Genomic DNA, 18,476 nt, shown 5'->3' with positions numbered 1-18,476 from the left:
CTTAATGACATATGGAATGAAAGCTGTCAGATATCTAGAACAAGAACAAGTAAAATTCTCCAATACTTCTTAGATAATCAATCAGCGATATTGGCATGTAATGTTGGTGCACAAGTATGAACAGGAGAAGGAAGCAGTTAAATCTACAAGCACTAAATTCATTAATTGTCTTTAATTAGCAATTTGGTTTTTCCACATGAGTAAGTTTGTTGGGAAGTTATTGCCTCTTGTAACTGTGGGGTAACAATTAGCTAATAAGGTCTTTTAAGAATGAATTGAGATATTGAGATAACAGATGTAATTACAATTAGAAATTAAGATAACAGCCAGGTGATTCACTGTGGTGACACCAACAGCTTCAGGAAGAAATAAACCGAGAGAACATTTCAGATACCATGTGGTTGCTACTTATTGCCAGTATAATTGTGTGCACGTATGTGTATGTGTATTTGTGTCAATGTGCGTATTTTTCTCATTTAATTTCAGCTATGACAGTGATAGCTGGTGCCCACCATTGCCAGTACAAACTTACTTACACCAAGGTCTGGAAGATGAACTGGAAGAAGATGATGATAGGGTCCCAACACCTCCTGTTCGAGGCGTGGCTTCTTCTCCTGCTATCTCCTTTGGACAGCAGTCCACTGCAACTCTTACTCCATCCCCACGGGAAGAGATGCAACCCATGCTGCAGGCTCACCTGGATGAGTTGACAAGAGCCTATCAGTTTGATATAGCAAAACAAACATGGTAAATATCTTCATTGAGTCAAGAGACCCATGCTTTCAACACATGGAAATTTTTGGGGGAGTAAATTCACAAGAGATTCTGATAGAACTACACAGCTATGGTTAAAAGCGATTTTGTATAACTCCTTAATCATTTAGATAAATGTATCCACGGCAGAAATGTTAAATAATTTGGCCAAAACTAGAACTAGAACTAGAACTGGAAGTGGAACTAGAACTGGAACTGGAACTGGAGCTGAAACTGGAACTAGAACTAGAACTAGAGCTAGAGCAAGATAAATCTGCTGTATTTCAGGCTAAAGTGCTCTTGGCTACACCAGAATCTTTTCTAATTTATGGTTTATCTTCAATTAGCTTATCATTGAACTCACATCCCATGATGTAATAAAAGACTCCTTTTAGATTCCTCAAACTGCCTGTGATTAATTCTGTATGTGGTTGTCAATATGTAAATGTGAGCTTCTGCAAATCACATATGGTCAGTATTAGTTATTAAAAGACTCTCTTTACCTGAGTTAAATGCGACAGAAAAAAAAAAACAATACTAGTATCAGTAAATGCATAAAAAGCAGGAGTAAATCAAAAATTTCACATTTCTTTTTCTAATCTATAAACTTTTATAAACTATAGGTGTCAGTTTACCTAGGTATCCTGTGGAATTAATACAGATGTATAAATGGGACTAACTCTAACAATTTTATACGGGATTTTTGTTATTCAATCTTTCTATTTTAATTTTCAAAAGCCCAGACTTTTATATCACTATTTTAAATTTCCATGTCATACTCCAATTTTCTTCTGTTGATTTACACTTTGTGCTTGAAGTCTGAGTAAATTTTTTAAATAGTATTTGTTGTGTTCTTTAAATTGTTCTAGTCATGGGGATAAATAATTCTTATTCTCATTATTAATGAGGATTTATTTTTAAAATACAGCTAACTGTACATAGAAAGAGATACCAAAAGGAGGAGTATTACTTAAAGATTATTACAAACAGCCTCTTTTCTTAAGACATTCTTGAACATTTTCCAACAGTCATCAGATGCTTTCTCAAAGGTCAAAGACAACATACCATTAAACGCTATTATTTTTCATCAATCTGCTTTCAATAAAACATCACTATGTAAGTTGAAGCCAGGTGCTTCAAGAGCCATAGAGCTTCCTTCACATTAACTAATGAAGCAATGCAGTTTGGTCATCTAAAGCACAGACTCAAGCTGAAGGGTTCTGAAATTTGCCTACATTTTAGAACCATTTGGATAACCTTAAAATATATTAGTACCTGGGCTCCACTCCCAGAGAAAGATTCTGACTGCCATGATCTGGAATTTGACTGGGACAGCCAAGGTTGGGACCACTGCCATGGAGATGAACCTGTCTTACTGTCTGCTTGACATTGGGCAACCTGCTAAACATTTATATGCTATAGTTTCCCCATGTGTAAAATGATGGTGATAGTAGTAATTAGCTCGTATAGGAAGTTAGAGGGCAGTCCCCAAGACCACCTATATTTCTGATACCAAGTACAAGTTTCAAGGGTCCCCAAGACCACCCTGAAGTTTGAGAATTCTCTATAGTAAGTCATAGAACTCACCAAAAGATTTTACACTCAAAGCTACAGTCTATTACAGTGAAAAGATATGCATTAAAATCAGCCAAAAGAAGAAATGCATGGGACATGGTCCAGGAAAATTCCAAAAGCAGAGCCTCCAGTTGTCCTCTCAGTGGAATCATAGACAGCATTACTTTCTCAACAAAGAGTGTGACATTACACACCATAGAGAATTGCCAACCAGGGATGAGCACACCTTCCCTGAGGTCCTGCGACTTCACTTTGGCTCTGTCACACAGACAGTGTTGACTACCCACATAGCTGACCTCAATTTCCAGCCCCTCCAGAGGCTGAGGTGGTACCGTGCAACTCCAAGCCCCGCCATAATCATATTGTGATGCTTTTTGGAGTAGCCTAAGGCCTCTAGGTAAGCAGAGAGACTTTTATCACACAGGACATTCTAAGGGCTTAGAGATGACCTCCCAGGAGTAGAGGGCAAAGGCCTAACCTCTCTTGGGTCCAGGTTCAATTCTTTGTTACATATCCTAGTTTTTGTGAGAATGAAATGAGTATGAACTTATATACTACTGTCCCTGGCTGTATGTTAGCTGTTATTATTTAGAAAGGCCTAGGTTTTCACCCCTGAGTTGTTCACTTCTGTCTTCCCACACTTAGAAGAGTGTCCCACTTAGTAAGTGCTTGATAGATAGTTGCTAAAAGAATGAACAAATTAGTTCATTTCCACCTGCTCCAAATACCCATAGAGGACACCCTGTTTCTTCTTCTGAGTGTGTTCCTACTCAACCAGCAATCTTTCAGAAGGCCTTGGCTGACTCCACATCTGGGAGTTATGAGCTTACATGTGCTTCTGGTTTGGAAGTGACTCTCCATCTGGGTAGCACATCAACATCATAGGACTGTTTAACAAATAATAATTCCCAGGCTCCACCTCCCAGGATCTGTTTCTATTGATTCGTGAAGTAAACAGCACAGTGCCTGTCACTAGAAGATATTTATAAATGTTATGTATCCTCTTCCTGTATTTCAATTTACCTCTTAATTTTGCTTAAATAGGAGTACATTTTTCATCCATTAAGATATATTTGTTTTATCAAGAGGTGTCAATTCATAAGCAGATTGGTGGCAACATTTATAGCAAGATGTGTTCATTTATCCTCAAGCTTTTCTGTACTAATACTTAGGAAACTTGCTATTTCTTCCTATTTTTCAACTAGCAGGCTGTGATGAATGCTGAATACTAACTTGGGGCCTCAACTTTCTAATCTGTTAAAGATTGAAGATTGGGATCTGATGATATTGAGGTAGCTTCCAGAATTAGAAATTTTTTTAACGTTGAAACATCTAGAATCCTGTTAACATTGAGGTTGGTTACAAGTTCAAGAAGCCAGTTGGGAGAGGAATGTTAAACAAATTCGAGAAGATTACAATATTTTCCCCAAAGCATGCAAATGACAAAGAAAAATAATCTAATGTCTTTCATTCATAAGCCAACAATAAAAATGCATAGTACTTTTTAATATCTCCCTTAAATAGCATGGCCTTTTAAATACCTTTTTTATGAAGGCAAAGAAAATACTTACTATATTAAAACATGTAGTACACTCACATTTTAATGCTGGTAACAAATAACAATAAATTCATTTCATTTAGCATTTTATGGTTTAGAAGAAAATCTGAGTAGACTCAAAGCAAATCAACTGGACCCTACTACCCAGCTTCACACTTTGTTAGCTACCTGGTTTGAAAAAAGTCACTTAAATTTGACCTTCACTTTAATAAATTCTAAAGAGGGTTGGGCCAAGCATGATAGCTCATGCCTGTAATCCCAGCACTTTGGGTTGCTGAGGCAGGACGCTTGCTTAAGCCCAGGAGTTTCAGACCAACCTAGACAACATAGTGAGAATCCCACTCTACAAAACATTTAAAAACTAGCTGGGCATGGTGAAGCACACCTGTAATGCCAGCTACTTGGGAGACTGAGGCAGGAGGATCGCTTAAGCCTGGGAAGTCAGGGCTGTAGTGAGCCATGATCGCCTCACTGCACTCCATCCTGGGTGGCAGAACAAGACCCCGTCTCTCCAAAAAATTAAATAAATAAATAAATAAATAAATAAATAAACGATGGTTGATAATGCATGATCTATTTATTTCATAAGGTTGAGATTAGAATTATTTATTCATTGCAAAAGGTTTATTTAACACACTAGTGTTCTAAACACAGAGACTGCTTAGATGAATTGTTTATGCCTTTGAGGAGTTTAAGACTTTGGTGGGTGAGACAGATACACAAATAGCTACTAGAGCACAAATTAGTTGTGCCTACCCTAAACTGGGTTATAGTGAAAGTGGAAAGAGCCCTCCAGCCTTGATGTGAGACAGATCGTGTGGGGAGGAAGCCTTCCAGGGTGGGAAATGTGTTCAGGGTTGGGAGGTAGGGGATATTAGGTCCTCATGTGACATCTTTTCTTCATAAGGGCCAGCAGGCAGCGTGGGTTATACAGACTGAGTATAATTTTGACACTAAACTGGGAACAAAAGTATAATATTTTTGGAGAAAAATATTCACTGTAAATAGTTACTCATAGTGAATATTCCTAGTCCCCTCTAGATGACTTCTTTTCACAAATTACCGGGTCCGTACTTTTTTTTCTCTGTGTATTGTCCTATAAATACCAAGTGAAGAGTTTAATGGTCTATGTTTTCCTTGTTTGGTGAGGCTCGTGTTCGTAGCCATTGTTTCTGCTGAAATCATTATGAGCTCCTAAATTAGTTAATGGAAAGGAAGAAGACAATATGAGTTACTACAGCATTTAATTAAAATTATGATTTTGTTGCATGTTAATGAGTTGCTTTTCTTTTTTAAATTTCATTTGAATTCTAGGCATATTCAAAGCAATAATCAACCTCCACAGCCTCCGGTTCCACCATTAGGTTATGTGGCCGGAGCCTTGATTTCTGATTTGGAAACAGATGTTGCAGATGATGACGCTGACGATGAAGAGGAAGCTTTAGAAATCCCCAGGCCCCTGAGAGCACTGGACCAGACTCCTGGATCCAGCATGGACAATCTAGACAGCTCTGTGACAGGTAATGGAACCAATTTAATAGGAATAACTGGCTTACTGGTAACATTAAAATGCATCAAAAGTCAACTACTTCCTTATTGTACATATGTAACTTACCTGCACATTGCGCACATGTACCATAAAACCTAAAGTATAATAATAATAATAAAAGAAAAAATTAAAAAAAAAAAAGATTTATTCCACTCCATCTATTTCTGTAACATTTTAAATATGTTAACATTAAATACAAAATTAAAAAAGGATTTGGAAATACTTTTGCTTCGCTCCAAAAATGATAAGAAAATTCATGAATTTTAAAAAGCTTTAAAGACATGAAAGAAAACTCAATTATATCTAGGGCTTTCATGAGAAGTTCACTCTACTAGGAAACCAAGTCTATTACATTAAAAACCTTGACTTTTAGAAATGATCTTTTTTATATGTATCAGGAACAACATATGAAGTGAATGCAGTCTTAAAATGCTTCTTGATATTTCACTCTGTAAAATCATTCACTGATGGAAAGTAAGCAAGTCTCCTGAATAAGCCACTTTAAGGTTGCACAAGGTATTATTTTTAGAATGAAGAAAATGTGTAGTGAGATAAACCATATGTTTATGCATTTCACATTGCCGCATCCAGTAAATGCTTCTTTTCCAAGAAATGCAGTTATTTTTTCTGTTTATTTCTTTGGCTTCCTCTTGCCTTGTTCACCAAATGAAAGGGTTGCATTGGAACTCTTCTATGAGGATCCCAGGACTGAGGTATAACCTATTTTCAGGGATTTAAATGTACCAAATTTTTTAAAGAAAACTTCAAATCCTAGTATGGACACAATGAATTTGGAGAAAACTAAAAATTCAGTCTTTCTATTCAAATCGATATACATTGTTGGACACACAAGAAAATGCCTCTTACATGAATGTGTAGACAGAGCTACTACAAACTGAAGTCTGGTCTCTGCATTTCACTGGGTCTTCTCAGAAGACCGCTCATATCTATATTTACTGTGATGACATCTTTCATCCTAGGAGGTATTTTACCACAATCTCACTTAATTCATTTTTACGCCAACAGCTTCCAAACTTTCACAGATTTTACACAATGTGTTAGAGTTCTGCAAACACTGATGGGAACTGGTTTATGACAGTGATAAAGCAGCATCAGTGCCTGTGATTTTCTTCTGTATTCCTCACTGAATTACTCAATGTGTGATGCATGAGCCCATTTTTCAGTTTTTCTTCTTATCCAGGGGCTGGTCTGCTTGCCAGCCTAATTAAGATTTAAGAGCTGCAGATACACTGCTGTGATTTGAAATCCAGATCCAACCGAAGGTGACAGAGCACAAGTTAAAATCTTCAAATGCAGAGAGCTGACTTATTAGTGCACTATTATGTTAAGCCCCTTTGCCTGAATTTCTAGCATAATCTCCTTCAGGGTAAAATTCTGCATATTTTTGCATATTTCACTAATGATACTGAACTCTTTTCCATTAGGAATGCAGTAACAAATTGCAATACTGATGAAAAAAAGTCAGCTATAGTCTGTGTAGTTCTTTTATTAAATATTATAATGTCAAAGATGATAAATACATCTATAAATCAAGAGAATGCCATTTTGCACTTTTACATGCTCACCTGTGACATGCTAGGCTGCCTGATGTGACTGCAGCTCGAGCAGTCCGCATTTCTCCTGTAGCTAGTGTAATGTTCATTCCAAATGAAGCTTTTATTGCTAAGAAAAAAACTCTGGTTTCCTCCTTGAATTCACTGCTTAATTACTGCCATATATAAAAACCTCAGGGTGTTTAGGTTTGTATTCCATGATGAGTTTATCCTGTGAATAATACATCTCTTTAGTAAAAGAAGTTGTGCTCTACACAAATGTAGCCAAATACAAATTCACTCTTTTTTTTCCTTTCTTTTCCACAATAACTTTGTGGAGAAGGTGTGATGAAAGATTTAATTTGCTTTCTATGGTATGTGAGTGAGTGCTTATAAGTGCGTGTGTGTGAGGAGTATGTGTTAGGTATGTGAGGGTATTAGAATGTGGGTGTGGGTGTGGGTGCTTGTGTAGGGAGTGAGTACGTGTGTAAATGTGTGAGAGTGTAAAGTTCTAAGTGTGATATAGTGTGTATGCATGCATGCATGCAGACATGTATGAGAATAGCCCTGAGGTGGATGTATATAGAGACTGAATATTAGAGAAATCAGCATGCCAATGAATGTTGTTCTAACATGCTTATGTTTTCCTCAGACACTTAAGGCTAGTTTAATGACGCTGAATGAGGTGGACAATAAAACAGGCATTATTTCTATGAGCTTTTTATGTTTTTAACACAGTAAGTGCCCATACAGTGGATGCAGATCATACCACCAGTTACTTTGGGTTCTAAATATATTTGTGGTGTGAATAGATTAGCTATTACCTCCCCCTGAAATGTTGTTAGTTATTTTCACTTTCATGAAACTAATGACCATTTTATTAAAGAGATCTAACAGTTACAGGAGGCAGCATGGGTTACACAGCCCCTGAAACTCTGAAGCCAATCAGAATATTGGCTTCCAGTCCCTGAAACTCTGAAGCCAATCAGAATATTGGGTTCCAGTCCCTGAAACTCTGAAGCCAAACAGAATATTGGGTTCCAGTCCCTGAAACTGAAGCCAATCAGAATATTAGTTCAATAACAACACTGGGATGGGCTAGTAAGCCTATATGTAAAATTATGCAGGAATTTACTTGGATATATTGCACTTCACAGCTGCCACATTAGGGAATATATCAGCAGTTATCCAGGGACAGAGCCCATTTTTTTGTAAAGAAATAAGCATGTTAACTACAAAAGTTTTTATAACAACTAATTTGTGAGGGAGCTCTTAAATTTTGAAATGATGTTCTATGAGTGGAAAAGGCTAAAAAAAAATAAGAAAATATCAGCAGTTCAATATCCCATGATCTCAGTACTGGATAACATGTATTTGCAGGTCTGCTGTTAATATTTCTTTCTTTCTACAACAAACACCTAGTGAACGCCTATTACTTCTAATCACTTGGCTAAAAATTTAGATTCAGTAATAATAATAATAGGTAACACATATACAATCTTTACTAAGTGCAAGGCAGTACGAGGCATCTTTCTTTCTTTTTTTCTTCCTTTTTTTTTTTTTTTTTTTTTTTTGACGGAGTCTCACTCTATCTCCAGGCTGGAGTGCAGTGGCACGATCTGGGCTCACTGCAACCTATGCCTCTTGGGTTCAAGTGATTCTCCTGCCTCAGCCTCCCGAGTAGCTGGGACTACAGGCACCCACCACCACGCCCAGCTAATTTTTGTATTTTTAATAGAGACAGGGTTTCACCATGTTGACCAAGATGGTCTTGATCTCTTGACCTGGTGATCCGTCTGCCTCGGCCTCCCAAAGTTCTGGGATTACAGACGTGAGCCACTGCGGCCGGCCCATGCAAGGCATCTTTCTAAGCAGTAGCCTGTATTTTGTGTGGTCTCATGAGCTAAGAATGGTTTTTCACATTTTTGAAAGCATTGTAGGGAAACAAGAAACTAACAAACAAAAACTAAGAAGAATGTATGACAAAGACAGCAAAGCCTAAAATATTTACTGTCATTTTACAGAAAAAGTTTGCTTATCCCTATTAAAAAGTTTTAATGTATATTAATTCATTTGATCCTCACAACCCTATTAATAGTATTATTTTCATTTAATAGATTAAAAAATTGAGTCACAGAGGGTTTTAAAGCCTTTGTCCAGGTTACCCACCTGATAAATGGAAGAAGAATGTTCAAAATCAATCTGTCTTACTCTAAAGACAAATTATGATCCCTGCTCTGGAAACACACAACTTTCTTCTAATCTGAGGAACAGGTACATTTAAGAGGAAAATAATATGCTGGTTTGTTGCTTCATATGTGGAACTGAGTGTGTGTGTATATAAACACACATGAATAAATATGTATACAAGCACAACATATAATTTTCTCTCTAGAAACATTAGTCCTTTTTCCTTATGCATTTAATCAAGATCAAGATATTAATTTTAGATGTGACTTTTGTGATTCATTTTTTTCACATTCAGTTCTATGTTTATTTATATTGACCATGCTAACAAAATTCAACTCTATCAGCACTTTTTGCAATGAACCTCATTTAATAATTTTCATTGTAATCTATGCTCATAATGCACACCTATTTGATTGTAATAAAATACAACATATTTATTTATTGCAGCTCATTGCACTCTGTTTGGGCTAGAAAGTAAACATAAAGGCTTGTTTCTGTCTTCAGGAAGAAGCCTGTAATTTCTTCCTAAATGCCAAACCATTGGGTAACGGGGAGGGAGAGGGCTACAATACTTCTTTCTGTAATTTCCATGGCGGGAGTCAAGGGTAATTGTTTCCCAAATTTAATGACACCACCAGGAAAAAAGAAACAGAAGGCAGTAGGAGAGAGTGCAGGGGGAAAATGCCCTCAACGTGTAGCAAAGATTCTAACTGCCTCAGTGATCACAAAAAGGAAGACTGAGATTGTGTGCTGTTCAGTAAAACAAGTAAAAAGTTTCCTTGACTGCTGGACCCCACGTGAATATCACAGCTGGAAGGAAATCATGGCTCTATATTTTCTGTTACGTTTTTGGAGGTTTGTTCTGGAACTCCCACAACAGATCAGTATGGAAACAATGAAACCTGGCGGCCTCACCATCTGACTCGACCACACAGCTTTTAGAGCCTGGGCCACTGAAATATTTGACCTGAAACTTTGCTTTTCTACAAAACGTAAAGGAAAATAAGTTTAGTATTAAGGAAAAGTTCAGGGATAATGCTACAGTAATCAAATTAATTTCTTAGACTACTTCAACAGGTTTGATGCCTTTAAAGAACAATTAAATGTATATTTCAAAATTGAACAGATAAAAAGGGGAAGCGGGATATTACATGTGTAATTTTTATCTGAGTGAAACAAGGTATCAAGCATCATTTGTCCTAATGAAGATATTTTTAATTGCTTATTTTGCTTTCCACATGTATTACACATTCCTTTTCTTTGTTTCTTTTTTTTTTTTCTGAGATAGTGTCTCGCTCTGTCACCCAGGCTGGAGTGCAGTGGCACAATGACTGCAACCTCCTCCTCCCAGATTCAAGAGATTCTCCTGCCTCAGCCTCCTGAGTAGCTGGGATTGCAGGCCCAGGCCCCCACGCTGAGCTAATTTTTTGTATTTTTGGTAGAGACGGGGTTCACCATGTTGGCCAAGCTGTTCTCAAACTCCTGACCTCAGGTGATCTGCCCACTTTAGCCTCCCAAAGTGCTGGGATTACAGATGATTACACATCCCTTTCTCTCTGAGGCACGCAGGTAGAATCATTGCACATTCAATATGTTTGAGTGAAAGAAGAAGTTCTGTAGGTTTGACATGTTTTTCTACATGTAGGCAAAGGTCAATATTTGGATTAATTTTTCTAAAGACATTTGTAGCTTCAGCTTTTACTTAATAGGTAGACAAATAACATTTAATAGGAAAAGTTCATAGATTAAATATTGGTTAAAAAAATGGGGAACGGCTAGTTTTTGTATCTCATAAAAATGGTAATGCAACAATTAGCAGGGTCATCTTATAAAGCACAGACTTTAGCTTAATGGATCTAAGGATAAGCATTTATCAGCAAGGAAAGATTTAGCATAAAATGACATGTAAATGAATTGATGACTGATCATAAATTAATTTTAGTGCTGAAGATGTAATAGAGACACAGCAAGATGCCACTTTATCATGGGATTTTACTGCTCAGTAACATCTGAGCAACAACTTAACGTCCTATCTGCAGTACTACTTTAACAGCTTGAATAAATTTGAGATTTTTTTTTGGCCTTTCTGCAATTTAAATCAGGGAAATTTGGAAAGATTGAAAATGTAAACACAAATAAATTTGGCTATATGACAGAAATTCATTTTTCATTAAATGTTTAGATATGTATTGATTATGTTTGGGGTTAAAACATGTCAAATTGGTATGGAGTGCTTATAATTTGTAAGAAGCCTCTAGCCGAACTGGTTTTACCTGGTGTTCATTTTAATTTTCGTGTTTATACTTATGTTTGTGAAAGGAAATCAGTTATCACAAAAGTGACTTATTTTTAAATTCGTGAATTAATGTTTTTATTTTCATTCATTCATTATCTTTTCTTCTCTCTCTCTTTTTGGAGGGGGGTGTAATTGTTTACCTAAATCTTCAGCTCATTGCTCATGTTTAAATCTCAACATTTTTTTTTCAGAAAGGCCACTAGACGTAAAATCAGTAGATGTTCAATACATTTTAGCCATTTTACAGAAGGAATTCTAATATTTTATATACTATTTGATTCATGGAATGTGGCCAAGTGTCTTTTAAAAATATTTACCATAAATATGCCCATTCCATACATCTTAACCAAACTGTAGAGGAAGGGATGTCGAAGATCCCAGACAGAGAGGCAGAGAGACGAAGAGAAGGAGAGAGAAAATTCCTTTCTGTGTTCCTTGCCCTCCGTTTTGAAGGCAAACACAACTACACTAACGTGAGACACTTCCCTCTCTTCAGATTTGGTCATGAGATTTCCTGTTGCCCAATATGGCCAAGTATCTGTGGCCACATGTCTTTAATTCTGAAGTCATCTATCTAGTCTCTGTGCTCTTACAAGAAGTACGAAAGAAAGAATAGCTGATGTTCTTTCTGTATTTACCAATACTCACTTGAAGCCCTGTCTTCCATGTGACTCTCTCTTCCCAGAAGGAGACAAAAAGCAGCAGGGAATACTTCATGAATAATTGGGAGTTTTAAGGACATTCAAGGAGTACTAAAGGCTGGGAGAAGGGCAGAGCAAAGACACAAAGGCAGGAAGTAGTCCGTTTGTTTAGAGTTTCCCCAGTGTGTTTGTGGAAATGCTCGGATGAACTGTCAAGTTACCACAGGGAGATAAACAGGGTTATTTGAGGTGGAAAGTTAGGCTGATTCTCTGCTAGGAGGTCTCACAGGATATCATTTCTTTAGTAATGCTGCTGTGGTGTAGGATTTACCGATTTCACCTGTCAATAGCTACACCACAGTCAGTTTTATAGGTTCAGAGACTAAATGTGTCACTGTGCTAGATCTTCAGGCTGGAATTACACAGCAAGCAGACATAGACATGAAACCAAAGAAACTCAACTATTTTTAGGCTGGTTATAGTGGAAAAAGAAAAATTTTAGAAAACAAATCACCAGGCCAAGTGCATTAAGATGGATAAATGTGGATGGAAAAGTTACACTCCAAAGAAACTTAGCTGCCACTTAATGCAAATTTTTTATCTTAATTTGAATAAGATATTGCTAAATATCAACATTCAAGTGTATCAAAGCATAACCAATACACATACATGTATATCACATATATGTATACTATTTATATAGTGTCATCATATTCCTTATTTAATAAACTTTCCAAGAGTTCTTATAAGAAAATTCTTTCTATAGTTAAAATAAGGACATTGCTAAGAAATTACACATCAAATAATGTCATACACAGAATTATAGAATAATGAAAATGTTGAATGCATTTAATTCCATATGCCTACTGTTTATTGAATTTCTAATGTACAATGTCCCTGGACAATAAATATGAAAATAAATATGAAATAGTTCCTAATCTCCAGAATTCCATTGTCTAGGAGAGGAAACACATGTGCAGTGGACCATAATATATAGGGAGAACTGATATGCGAGTTTATGGGTAGTGTTTGGAAACCAAAGGAGGTAGAGAGATTGATTCTTGCTATAATAGACAGAATCATGGTGATAACAGAAATGGCATTTAATTTAGACTTTAAAGTTTGTCAGTGGTTAATAGTGTTAGTGGCAATATCTCTGTCTAAAGAATGAAAGATGATGTTACGTAAATGAGCAAGGAGACACACAGGCTGTAAGAGTGAATGAGGACTAATACACAGTAGGTATATTAGCCTGTTTTCACACTACTGTAAAGATATTACCAGGGACTGGGTAATTTACAAACAGAAGAGGTTTAACTGACTCACAGTTCCACACGGCTGGAGAGGCCTCAGGAAACTTACAATCATGGCAGAAGACAGAGGGGCATGTCTTACAAGGTAGCAGGAGAGAGAGAGCAGGGGAAATGCCAGACACTTATTGGACAACCAGTTCTCATGAGAACTCCCTCACTATCATGAGAACAGCATGAGGGAAACTGCCCCCACGATCCAATCATCCCCCACAAAGTCCCTCCCTTGACACATGGGGATTACAATTCAAGATGAAATTTGAGGAGGGGGATGCAGAGCCAAATCATATCAGTAGGCTAGGTTAGATATGGAAGAGTTGCAAATATTTAATTAGAAGTTTGGATATGGCATTGGCTAGTTGGATAAGGCTTTAAACAGAGGAACACATGTATGTAAGTGCTTCACAAAGATAATGTAGAAAGCAATGAGGAAGATAGAAGAGACTAGAGGGAAATCAGGTAGGAGGAGTTTAGGAGTGAAACAAGATGAAGATTAAAGAGATGCTTATTTGGAAAGTAAGAGCAGGTATTTAGAAACACAAGAGCAGGCATTTAGAAATACAGAAAACAGCACAGGGAAGGGACTGGGAGTGAGCTTTCAAATGTTTTTAAACTATCCTCAGTTCCAGAGTTTCGTATTCTTTTGTGACCCCCTGGCTGAATTTCTTTGATTTTTTTTCTTATCTAGTATAGCATTATATTGCAAAGCCTACTGCATCATTTCTTCTTTCATTTTGGATTGTTGGTCCTTGACTTGTGGTTATTAACCCAGAAATGATTCTCTCAGAAGAGGCTCAGTTGCTGGTGTTATCTCAGCTTCCTTGCAGTGGTCTGTGTCAAGGGAATTTGTTTGAAAAGTAAAAAGTGTATCTCTGTGCTTTTGGCAACCAGAATCAAAACTCTATCTTTCTTTGCTACACTTAACACCCTTTTAACTTCTCAGATCATTCTAACCAGTTCAGCTTCTGTTTTCTCTGTATTGAAAGTGCATGAATCCGTGTCATTGTATCCTGGCCTCTTGACTAAAATTACAAATACTGCGTCAGGGCAACACTCCTAACTATTCTGTTGTTGCTTAAATATTAGAGAAAAAAAATTAAACGGTCTATAGCATTTGGCTTTCATCTCTTTTATGTAAATATGTATTTGGTTTATTTAGAAATCTTGAATTGGTTTCTTACAAATACTTTTTGCCCCTCTTCTAACAATTTTAGGATAAGCAATACTTGGTAGTTTTTTTGTGTCATGAATTAATGATATACCGACGTAAATAAATCTTGTAATATTAATTTTATTAAGTAGGAGATTATGTTCTCAGTCTGTTTTTGTCTAAGAAAAGATATAAAATTGTAAATGACTCGCTAGAAAATTAAGAAAAAATGTTTCTGAGTATCTTCACAACTTACAGTTCTTTAAACATAAAATTTAAATTATTTTCCTCTATTCCCATGTTGCATTTTGCAGAAAAAATTCATATTAATGCTGATGATACTCCTTATAAATGTTACTTTTTAATATAAATATTAATATTAAAGAGAAAACTGGAGTTCTTAAGTAACTTAAAAGGCAAAGTAAGCAAAAAGAGCATTTAAATTAATAGAACTTCTTTAAAATACATTTTTTCTTATGTTCTAAGTTCATTTGCTTTGATATTGTTTATACATTTTTTGTTTGTGAATTTTTGTTGTTATTTGCAATTAAGTTTACATTTTAAAATCTTGAAATAGTTTTTGCCCTTTTATGGTATACAGTGTAGTTTCTATGCAGATTATCATTGCAGTCTGCATTAAATTCAAAATATATTTGCACTATTTCTTCAACTGAGTCTTTGATAAGTTTAAGTACACTGTTTGTTTTATTAAAAGTGTTCATTTCTTAATTATAGTAGCTTAAAATACACATTGCAGCTCTCTTTTGGAAAATGATTGTGTAATAATTTAAACAATGTAAGAGTTGAACAGTACAGCACATGCTTTGCTTATGTGCTGCAAACAGATACAGGTTTCAAATGAGCTTCATTCTTCTGCACAAAAAATGTTTAAAATGTACATGATACTTGCATTTGGCTAAAGAAATCATGATGAAACTTCAAGCAAGAAGCGAGGACAGCCTACTTGCTCATTAGTATAGTGTGTACAAGCAGATGAGATTTTCAATATATACAACTCACTAGACAACTACATTTGTTTTTAGGTTCAATGGTAAATGGATGGGGCTCTGCATCTGATGAGGATCGTAACTTTTCTAGTCATAGATCTAGTGTAGGTAGCTCCTCAGATGGCTCTATCTTTGCCAGCGGCAGTTTTGCACAAGCACTGGTGGCAGCAGCAGATAAAGCTGGTTTTAGGCTGGATGGAACCAGCCTTACAAGAACAGGTTGGTAGACTCCAAGTCAACACTTTTTGCATGAGAGAATCTTGTCCTTGGACACTGACCTCTTTTCTCCTGTTCTTTCTCCTTAGTGAGTCTGACTATAGGGCTTTCTTTAATACGCATGAATACAATTTGGATGCTCCATTACCCAAATTCTCTTCTGATGCTAGTTTTGCAGAGCCAAGAATAGACTCCTCCTCACCACTTTCTCTTATTTTCCTTTCTCTTCACGGCTTTGCTGATTAATTGGAATATGCTTCTTTTTTATATTACGGCAAAGCAGCAACTAAGATTGCCATTAAATTTTCCATAACTCACACTTTGCAAAATCCTCACACAATTAATAATGTACCCAGTGATTAAAATTACTCAGCTTTTATCTCCATTACTTTCCTTTGCCTCGTCTCTTTCTGCAAATGCATTTTCTGGGAAGGTTTCCTTAGCATGGGGTGAATGGGTCTAAGGCTGTCGGTCTTACCAGTTCAAATAGCTTATGGTCTTATTAATTGTTTGGCTAGTAAGATTTTAATACAATAACTTATTATTTGTCTTAAAGGATGCTAATTAACGATACACCCACTGCATTTGCAAGTTGAATAAAATAATGACTACTTGTGTATTTCTCTTTAGAGTAATTTAATTTTGATTTCTGAGAGTGGTAAGTAATCATATAAAAGAACAATTGCATAATTTTTCAAGTGCTGCTCATTCCACAAAAAAGAATGTGGGATTAATAATAGATCAGTAATTTGTAAACATTTGCAACAAAATTACTTAGGCATGATGCATGCTTTTATATTGGTATGTATAATTCTTAACTATACATATAAGAATATTCTAATATATGAATTAAACTGAATTAACTTGCAAAAAAACCAAGCTAATAAAACATTAAGTACATTTGCAAAATCTTAACCATAATCAAATAGTAAAGAAAAAAGATTTTTACCCTTCACTAAACTCTCAGGTTATAAAAATGAGTCTTGGAAGTTTTCTTGGAATTATACCATCATGTTTCTTTTGAGCATACATTAGCTATCTTTAAATGAAATAAAAAAGATCTTCTAAGCATTGCAGAGGTTTATTTTTCAAATAGCATCCAAACTATGTTGTAATAGAACTGTTATTTGAATTGTCTTGCATTATAAGGCGTAAGTCTGAAACTTTATGTTGCTTGAGTGCTTTTTGCAGCATTAGCTGTAAGAAGAGCAGTGAGAACGTGCAAGGAAACTAATACATTAGAAGGCACAAGTGCATTTCCTGCATGTATGCTAATAGCTAATACAGCATTAAGTAATATCATGTCACATCGACGTAAGAAAATGTAACTACATATAATAATGTCGTATGAAATGAAAACATACACAGGAGAATAAATGCATACACATAAACCAGGCCTCTGTTACTATAATAAACATGGTATTAAAATCATAAGTTGTTGAAAATTTATTAGCTAACCTTTTCCCAGAATGAATTTCCCTGTATACCTACTCTAAACCACAAGAAAAGGACACAGCACATATCATTTTTCAACGAGAATTGGAGCCTGCTCAGATACAATAATATTAATCAGAAAATACCTATTGCACGCTAGATATACAAGGTGATTTTAACCTGCTATCCTCTACACAGATGTTATTGAGTTTCTGCCAAAAGAGATAGAATTCATTGTGTATGTGCATAAGTGGTAAGGTCAATTTAATATATGTGTCTGAGCAGACCTTTCATGTAAAATTTCAGATGTAATTACTATATAACATTTTTCTGTGTTCAGAGAGATTTTGTAAGTTTCCAAGGATGAAATTTTATTAAACAAATACAACAGTATATACTTCATAAATAGCTTCTTTAATTTTAAGAACTAAAAACTGCATGAATTTGCATATATGTTTGAAAATATCACTAATATTGTTAAGGTTAAATAAAAGTATAATCATGCAATATTGAGTTTTGGATTGGTGGATCTGTTTTATGTTCATTTGTTTGATTTTGAGGGGGGTCAGTGGGGGTGTTGTTAGCTTATTAAAAATTGAACAAAATACGTGCAGCTGAGAATGTAGAAAATACATTTTTCTACAGAGATGCACCAGTATTTGGTATCTTCATATGTTATCTCTAGGTAGATTTACAGGTTAGTCATAGAGCAGAGATACAGGACAGAATCAGTGTACTATAATGACATTCTCTAGAACCCATTCCCTTTATTTTCATTTTAGGAAAAGCCTTTACCTCCTCTCAAAGACCTCGACCTACCAGCCCATTTTCTACTGACAGTAATACCAGTGCAGCCCTGAGTCAAAGTCAGAGGCCTCGGCCCACTAAAAAACACAAGGGAGGGCGGATGGACCAACAACCAGCATTGCCTCATCGAAGGGAAGGAATGACAGATGGTAGGTTTCTTCCCTTTACTCTTGTTTTCTCACTGAAGAGAGGTGCTCCATGCAATCATTTACTTAGATTAATGTAGTCATGGTAGATTAGCCATTGCCTCATTACATAACAAGACAAAAACCTGGCAATATGGTCTTGTTTAAATAAAACACCATTTTTAAAAACAATCTAGAATTATTTCTATATTATTCAGCCTCAAGAAATACATGCCATACAATTTTTTGAGGTTGATTTTTTTTTTTTTTTTGCCATTCTGGCATATTTCATAAATGCTTTTTAGTAAGCAT

General features: G+C 35.9%; 1 protein-coding gene across 21 annotated transcripts in view; it reads left to right on the top strand.

The window, feature by feature from the left end:
* Nucleotides 1-18,476, top strand: part of ROBO2 (roundabout guidance receptor 2) — a 608,922-nt gene that overhangs the window by 575,469 nt on the left and 14,977 nt on the right. For 13 of the 21 annotated variants that reach the window (XM_054482584.2, XM_054482581.2, XM_054482583.2 and 10 more), the window contains 3 exons: nt 487-747; nt 5,201-5,406; nt 18,015-18,188. In XM_054482584.2, the coding sequence (XP_054338559.1) occupies nt 487-747; nt 5,201-5,406; nt 18,015-18,188 (641 nt within the window). Of the gene's footprint in view, nt 1-486; nt 748-5,200; nt 5,407-15,618; nt 15,802-18,014; nt 18,189-18,476 lie in introns of all 21 variants that reach the window. The other 8 variants (XM_063661471.1, XM_063661473.1, XM_063661470.1 and 5 more) reach the window with 1 other exon arrangement.

Source organism: Pongo pygmaeus, chromosome 2 (genome assembly GCF_028885625.2).
Source record: "Pongo pygmaeus isolate AG05252 chromosome 2, NHGRI_mPonPyg2-v2.0_pri, whole genome shotgun sequence".
Lineage (NCBI taxonomy): Eukaryota > Metazoa > Chordata > Mammalia > Primates > Hominidae > Pongo > Pongo pygmaeus.
Note: the sequence above shows the minus strand (reverse complement) of the source record. Positions and strands in the feature narration are given on the sequence as shown.